The sequence below is a fragment of the Cryptomeria japonica genome, chromosome 7 (assembly GCF_030272615.1).
Source record: "Cryptomeria japonica chromosome 7, Sugi_1.0, whole genome shotgun sequence".
Taxonomy (NCBI): domain Eukaryota; kingdom Viridiplantae; phylum Streptophyta; class Pinopsida; order Cupressales; family Cupressaceae; genus Cryptomeria; species Cryptomeria japonica.
Window position 1 is genome coordinate 663,302,451 of NC_081411.1, and position 8,933 is coordinate 663,311,383.

Consider the following 8,933-nt stretch of genomic DNA (forward strand, 5'->3'; position numbering starts at 1 on the left):
ACATCCATACAATATTTCATAAGGAACCTTCAATTACATCCCAAGCATTATAAGATTTCAATCCAACCATTAGATCACTATCTACGAAGTATGATACTATAATTTCAAATTCATTAATTGCAACTCATAAACATGTCCTAAGATGCCTTCCAATATTACTCATACTCATACATCTTACCAAGGCATAACATTTCCTCTAGTCAAGCATTAGTTTAAGACATCATTTAAGTCTAATACCATTATCATAACATTTATACTATTTTCTTTTTACATGGATTATCAAGAATACAAAATGCATCATTTAATTCTAAACCACAATACTTATCCACATCTCATGCTTCCATTTCATTTAATACAAATGTGCTACACTACAACTCAAGGTTCAACATTATAATCATCTACCATAATCAAAAGCTATCACTATAACTAGAACAACATAGTCATTTATCATATACATGATTTCTTTTATAACCGTTACATAAGAATTTGATTACATAAATTGCATCATCATTTACTTTCTTGTTGTAATTATTATCCAAGAACAATCTGAAGAAGCATCCTCATCCATGCAAGAAGAATCCAAAGACAAGAACATCCCAATGGTTTAAAAGCACCAACCACCCGACCATGTGGAATCAAAGGAACCACCCCCTGTGCTAGGAGATGACGCAAGGTCCCAACACACACTCTACATCTAGGCTGACACTCAAAACCAAATATACTAACCAACACAAGAACACTCAAGCAAGAACCAATCACAAGATAACAAGAATGAACTTCCAGAGGCATAAAACTTATCAAACATAAATGCTCCAATAAGCATAATCATAAATCAGAAAGGGGGAACACATGTAGGAGTGGAGTGTCATCACATGCCATACTCATAACATAATAACATAATAATACAAGGCACTAGCCTAATGGACATGTGGAGCCATCTCAACCTATGAGAGACCAAGGGAGATTAGCTTACCATCTTCACGACCTGCTCATGCTTATCCTAAAACATCCTCCCTAGGACTAAGCCATGAGGCACCAAAACTATTTATTAACTTGTTTAAATGAGTTATAAATTCTCATCCCCATTAATTCGTTTTCAATGTTATCACTTGTTTACAAATCATGGAAAACTCCAATGTGCCCTGGCAATCTAGACTTCATGCATCCTTACAAGGAACCTCATGCAAGCCTATCTCTCATGACCCCAATCATCACAAGGAAGCCCACTCCCCCTAACATGGCCCAAAAACACATCACAAGAGGCTCTACCAACATAAATACATGAAAATAATACTCAATGCAGCCAATAACTTCCACACATACTCTCACAACATATGCAAGGCTACAACAACATCAATATAGCAAAATGAGCCTCTTGGCTAGCAATAAACAAAGGCATAACAAGCCATCAAATGCTACCATCAAATAAAAGATAACATCACAACAAGGCTTACTCACTTGTTGGTCCAAAACAACATAGATATTCACCTCAATCATCCATGGCCTATTCACATGGAAGAGAGTCTAAAATAACCACAATGGTATAGAGAGATAAATATACATAAACCATCAAAATACATCAGGACTGATAAAAGCCAAATCTAGAAAGTATTAACAGACCTCAAAATAGCCTCTGATGCAAAAATCCATTCGGGAAAAATACTTCAGAAATGACCAAAAACTCACAAAATACAACACACAAGCAAGTTATGATTTTTGCCTAGTATGACAGCGCTTCTGCCAAAAGGACAACGCTTCTGCCAGAAAGATAGTGCTTATGTCGCAAACAAAGACAAGGTTTCTGTCAAAAAAGACAGTGCTTCTGTTGAAAAGAAACAATGCTTCTACTGAAAGAAAGACAACACTTCTGTCGAAAAACAAAACACAACGTTTCTGTCGAAAAACAAAAGACAACGTTTCTGCCAAAAAAAGACAGTGCTTCTACTGAAAAAAAAAGACAGTGTTTTTTCTGAAAAACAAAAGACATCGTTTCTGCCAAAAAAAAGACAGGGCTTCTGCCAAAAAACAAAAAACAACGTTTCTACAGAAAAATAAAAGACAGTGTTTCTGCCGAAAAAAGACAGCGCTTTTGCAAGACTTATGGAAAACTCAGAAACTTTCGGGTAAATATTAAAATCCAGACTCTACAAAAAAACCACGAAAAACATATGAATAGAGACACCCAGAAACAAGAAATACTTGGATATAAATACAATAAAATATCTCCAACTATAGATCAAAATTTAATCAAATATCTTCACAAGAGTTTTCATAGAACCAGGAATGACATACACATGAAATACCAAATACTCATTTTCCAGCAACTATACAAAACCCAACTAATATAAAGTTCTCCCCAAATATTTCCCTTTAGCAATAATAAAACTATAGCATATAATATTATTTTAGCCCAATACCCAAAACAATGCAGACGCCATTGAAACCAAAATACAAAGTGAAGAACTCCAACCTGCAACTTTGAAGTAATGGATTGAAGCTGAAGAAGAGCTCCCACAAGCCAAACCATATCCAATCCAAGCTCCAGCCAAAACCAAAAACGAAGAAATCAAAAGATAAGAAGAAAACTTGCTGGAGAAAAACTTTTCCAGAGGAGAGCCAACCCCCAAAAACTTCACGGAAAAGAAAATAAAAAGACAAACATTAACCAAAAACCCCAGCCTCAATCTCGACCAATCAAAATATTCCAATCTATAATATATTTTACCAACCCCACCATTTAATATAATTTTACCTCCCTTTCCAAATTCAACCAATAAAAGAAGAGGGTGGGTAAGGTAAATATAAATCATGCTTTTACAATTAGGTGGGAATGTTTTATTATTTTATTCTAAAGTATATTTATACAACCCACTTAATATAAAAGTCAACTAATAAATAAGCATGAGCCACAATTAAATAAATCAAATGGGGAAATTAAATTAAATAAACCAAAGGCTCATAAATAAATCAAAGAACCAAATAACATTAAATACCAAATAAATATTAAATCATAGACAATTAAATAAATAAACAAATAAACAATTAAATACCAATAAAAGGTCAAATCACAAATTGATATAATGCCACAACATAAGCTAAACAATAAATATTAAATCATCATTAAGATAAGTAAACAATTAAATATTAAGTAATTAAATACCCAAAAGGGGCAAGAATTAAATAAATAAAATTAAACATTAGATAACCAAATAATCAAATCGCTATTAATCAAAATAATTAAAATAAACATTATTGACTATTTAATCTCGCATCAATAATCAATCAGCCTCAACATAACAAGATTAACTAGCGAATACTAACATACTCACAACACAGAAGAAATCAAGCTTACTAACTGACATGGCAAATTGCGCCAAGATGCTGACGACTCACAGTGAACAACTTAGACCTAAAGTATGTGAGGGGAACTTGTGCCAACTCTGAATCACATACCATTAGGATCTAAAGACACGCTCAGACCTGTGGAGCCAGGTGGAGTTGATGTCTGGTACCTGCAAATCTTGCATTCACAAGCAATGATACGACATATGCATATATATATTATAACAAACAAGGGTTAGAGAATCGCAACGACACATCCCGCTCACAATGAGTGATGTGGAATTGTCTCTATCCCGAAGACAGTCATATAACAATCAAACACACCATAAGATCAACTCATCATAGATAATCATTAAATATGGTTAGTACATAAAAACATCATCAAGTGCATGATTAGTATAATTCATGATTATAATAAGGTATGCAAAATCTATTAACACTTATCCTCATCAAATCACATGGTCAATATAATCTTTCGATAGTCAATCACATAATAAGCATATAGTGTCTAATAAATGACATGATCAATAATGATAGTATCAACATCATATAAATCATCTGAAATAGCATATGCCCAATAATGTCTATCACGCATGAATTAAAAGTCAACTCTAGTCAAAACAAGTCAAGTCGAGGATGGACCTTACAATTCTCACCAATGAAATGGTGACAATTGTGAACATAAGGTTGCTTGAGAGGGGATGTAAAAAGCATTAAATGCTTGAGAAGACCTCATGGTTACCTTAGGAGGTAAGGGTTAAGGTTAGGTTAGGGTTATACACTAAATAAAGCTTTTATCCAAAGAATAAACTCTTGTGCAAGGGTTAAAGGGATAACCATGGTCAAAGCAATGGTTGCTTGATGAGACACCTGGGTTAGATGAGGGTTGAGTTAGGCAAAAAGTCTCTAACCATTCCACAAAGGGTTAGTTAACCATTAATGGTTTAAAAGACTTTGGGGACAAATTTAAGAGTCCTTCCAAATTTGTTGGTTTTCAACAAGTTAGCATGTTGAAGGCATAAAGGCTTTAATGCGTTTGGAAGACTTTACTCCAAATTTGAGAGAAGTGACATCCTCAAATTTAGGGAAAGGGGATAATTGAAGGATTTAGGCTAATTGATTAGGATTAGATGGGTTCTAGAAGAATTTAGGAAGGGGGTTTAGGAGGCAAGTGGGAGATGTAGGAAAATGCAAGTGGGTGAGGGATAATAGAATTTAATTAAAATAAATTGCTTTATTTCAATTGTGGTTGCAAGTGGAGGATTAAATAAATTAGATTTATTTATTTGGGGTGAAATATTTAATTAAATGTAAATTTAATTAAAAGTAGAGATAAGGGATTTAATTAAATAAAATAATTTATTCAATTAAATGATGTGAAAGGTTTAAGTGAATTTAAATAAATAAATTGAATAATTTATTTAATCAAATAGAGGAATGTGGATGATTTAATTAAATTAGATTTAACTAAATAGAAGAATGAGAATAAAATGAACACTAAATATTCATTTAGGAATATGGTCATTTTTATACGTCTACATTTTGCCCCTCTTTGAAGTGACGTGTGAGCACATGTTGATTCAAAGAAAATTGATGTGTCGTCAAAATTTGATCATTATCAGTGTAATGTCGAGTATCGAGATATTCATGTCGTGCCCCAGATTTGATAAATGATGTTGATAATGCCCCCTCGGGAGATGAATCAAAAAAATTGAAAATTTGGTTGATTTGATAATTATTGTAGAATTTGATCGCATATTTTTTAAAATTTTGTTTATGTTGAATGCGCCAATTTGATTCATCTCTCGATAATGATGTTTGTTAGGGTTAGAAGCAAGACCACGAGCAACATACATGTCTCACTGCCTAACCCTATTTTTTGTTGACCCTATAAAAAGGTAAAAAGTGGTTTTATTTGTATCATTTGTGCTTGTTGACTTTGGAGAGAAAGACAAAATGTCGGTTCCCCATGCTTCTCATCGATTCGAGCACGTTCATCGGTACCAGAGGCCCGCCACATATGGACCACTAGTAAGTCATCAAATTTTGCCCCTTTTTGTTTTTTGTTTTGTTGTTTTTGGTTACATTTTTCATTTTCTACCACGGAATTTAACGGGTTAGCGCGTAGGGCCTTCACCCTAGCGCATGCGATAAAAACCATAGCATGTAGAGTGTTAAAAATTTGGGTAGCATCGAGGTTAGGGTGCGTAGCGCATAGGTAGTTTAGGATAGCACATCAAGTACTTTTAGTGCAAAGGGCTAACAGGCTAGCGCTTAGGGGGTAAAGGGTGGCGCATAGGTGAAACCTAGCGCATAGGGTCAACAGGGTTGCGCATGGGTAGAATAAGATAGCACGTAGGGTTAGGGTTGCAGCCCATGGGTGGATTAGAATAGCGCACAGGGGTTTTTTAGTGCATGGGGTTAAAGGGGTGGCGCAAGGGTAGAACAGGGTACCACATAGGGTAAAGTCGACAGCCCATGGTGAGATTTGGCTAGTGCATAGGTAGCAGCTTAGCGCATAGAAAAAAGTTCTTAGCGCGTAGGCAGAAAATGTAGTGGAAATTAGGATTTGTTGAGGGATTTTTGAGATGAATGAAGATAAGTTGGGGTAAGTAGGTGTCTGCCAATTTTTCCTGGATGGGTGTGATAGTCAATCTATGTGCCTTCTGTGTGTTGTTTTGAAAAAATTTTGATGTCCGATATGAGTTCCGATATGGTTTTTTGGATATGGATCTTTGATAGATAACTTGATTTGATTTGTGTTGTTTCAAGTTGATGTGAATGTGATGGGTAACTTAATTTGATTTGCATTGTTTCAAGTTGATATGGACTTGATATTGATATAGTTTTTTGATTACTAATATGAATTTTGATATGGAACTTGATTTGATTTTCAGTGTTTCAAGTTGATATGAAGTTGATATGGATGTGAAATTTGATTTGTTTTTCAATGTTTCAAGTTGATATGGATGTGAAACTTGATTTGTTTTTCAATGTTTCAAGTTGATATGGATTTGATGTAAATTTGATTTGATGTGAAACTTGATTAGATTTTCAGTGTTTCAAGTTGATATGGATTTGATGTGAAACTTGATTAGATTTTCAATGTTTCAAGTTGATATGGATGTTGATATGGATGTGAAACTTGATTTGTTTTTCAATGTTTCAAGTTGATATGGATTTTATGTGAATTTGATTTGATGTGAAACTTAATTATATTTTCAGTGTTTCAAGTTGATATGGATTTGATGTTGATATGAATTTTTTATTTGATGGGGGAACTGATATTGGACATGTTTTGCTTGTGACAGGAGCAACTTGGTGTTGTGCAGTCGCGAGAGCAATTTCCAAGGTTGTGGTCTTTGATTCCACGATTGACATAGGAAGACAGGGACATTATTGAGAGATTTGGATTATCCTCTTTGTTAGAGATGCCCCGATATATCATTAACCGAGGTTTATTGACAGCTTTGGCAGAGAGGTGGCATAGTGACACCAACACCTTTCACTTGGCAATAGGTGAGATTACAGTGACACCAAAGGATTGCTATCGAATTTTGCGGATTCCTGTGGTAAGTGCACTTTTTCCATATGAGCAGACTGAGGAGGGCAGGACAGAGGCTCTTCGTCGGATTTTGCAGGATGATATGATTTGTGGATATGAGATCCCCTGGCAGGAGTTTATTGATTTGGATTATGCTCTACTACCATCAGTACTGGTAGGTTTCATAAGTGGCTTCTTATGTCCCGACCATAGGTCGAAGGGACTGGCAGTGGGATGGGGGTTGGTCCTGGAGGATATGGTGACACAGGGTCGCCAATTTGCATGGGGGTCTGCTATGTTGGCCCACCTATACAGAGACTTGCATCAGGTGGTATACTTGGGGTATAACAGTTTATCAGTTGGGGTTAATTTGTTACATGTATGGACGTGGGAGCACATTCTCATAGCGAGGCCACTTGCAGACATGGATAGGCTAGTTGGACGGGCCTATGCATATGTATATATAGGGATAGTTGTCTAGCGTAAGTTGGTCAAACTAGAGCATTGGAGGAGGGTGCTTGATGATATTGATATGGTCGTCTGGAGACCGTATATGGAGTGCAAGGTGTGGGAGGAGGATGGGCTAGAGATGCCCTATGTGTACATGTCCCGATTTTTGATAGGGCGGACGCCCTTTGTGATCGAGAGATTCCTGCACAACCGAGTTCAGCGGCAGTATGGATGACAGCAGGGGATACCATAGGAAGCATGCTTATATGCTTGACGGAGGCAGGATGTGCTAGAGTGGGGCCCGACCATTGATAGTGTTGCAGTTGTTGAGGATTATATACACCTAGCCAACCAGATATGGGACTATGCCTATGGGGTAGTGGATGCAGGGATGACTAAGGAGTTCTCAGCACTTTTTGTGGCTCATGTTGTAGCCAGGATATCTGATCTAGTGGAGATGATTCTCGCTTTTGATGACGATGAGGATGAGCAACCCGAGAGGCTAGGGAGATGGAGAGAGGAGGGAGAGGAGTTTGATGAGGCAGGTGGAGATGGTGGAGGAGGTGGTCGAGTTCAACATGGAGATAGAACAGGGAGAGGAGATCAGGGGAGGAGAGGAGATAGAGGTGGAGTTGGTGGGGATGGAGGGATACGGGTTGAGAGAGTAGTGCAGCAAGCAGTGGAGGATAGAGGCAAAGGAGGTTTGGCGATTGAAGCTGGGGGTGGTTGGCGAGCAGGGGAGGTTATAGCAACGGTGGGTGGGATAGATAATTTAAGACAACCTACCCAGAGGAGGAGGTCAGATGTGTTACCCCCACCAGTACCAAGGATAGGGAGAGGGACAAGAGGTACCACGACACAGGTACCCCTCCAGATTCGGATTCCCACTCACCGAGAGGATGCTCAGATCAGATCCTTACAGTTGTCAATGCATCATATGCAGACACAATTATTGGTGCATCAGCGTCAGATTACACAACTGACCACAGAGCGTGATATAGTGTTGGAGTGCTTGGGTCGAGCAGAGGCTCGAGCAGATAGTCTGGAGAGAGCGGTGACTGGTGGCTCAATGAGAGACACTTTGAGGGAGATGCAGTATACAACCAAGGAGGCTGAGTACTACTGGCGGCTATATGAGGAGTTGGTGCCTAGGGAGCACAGAGCTCCTAGTTTTGCAGCAATGAGATCGAGTCAATCTAGGAAGACCGATTCGAGGACAGAGAGCAGAGGTGTGACCGAGCTGACTCGTTAGGATCCACCTAGAGATCCAAGTGTTGGGACATCTATTGTGAGACTATTACCCTCAGGAGATAGTCATACTTGAGAGACCTTGTCTCTATTGTATTTTGATCATTTGTTGTATTTGGGACAGACATGACATATTTTGTATACTTGATCATTATATATATATATATATACATACAACACCGTTTTCTTTGATCCACATGTGATATGTTTGATGGATGATGCTTTATATATGATCTTGATGATTCTATGATGATGTTGAAATGCTTAGATAGATGCATGTGATTTGATATTTGATGGATATGATATGATGATGCATGATGTATGATATGAGAGATGTATCTTGAAAATG

General features: G+C 37.3%; 1 protein-coding gene across 1 annotated transcript in view; it reads left to right on the forward strand.

Annotated features, from left to right (window-relative positions):
- LOC131856900 (uncharacterized) overlaps positions 1-8,588 on the forward strand; it is a 30,990-nt gene extending 22,402 nt beyond the window's left edge. The window contains exons 4-5 of the mRNA XM_059208857.1: positions 7,510-7,622; positions 7,882-8,588. Coding sequence (XP_059064840.1) covers positions 7,510-7,622; positions 7,882-8,588 — 820 coding nt within the window. The remainder of the gene's footprint in view (positions 1-7,509; positions 7,623-7,881) is intronic.
- Positions 8,589-8,933: the final 345 nt, after the last annotated feature.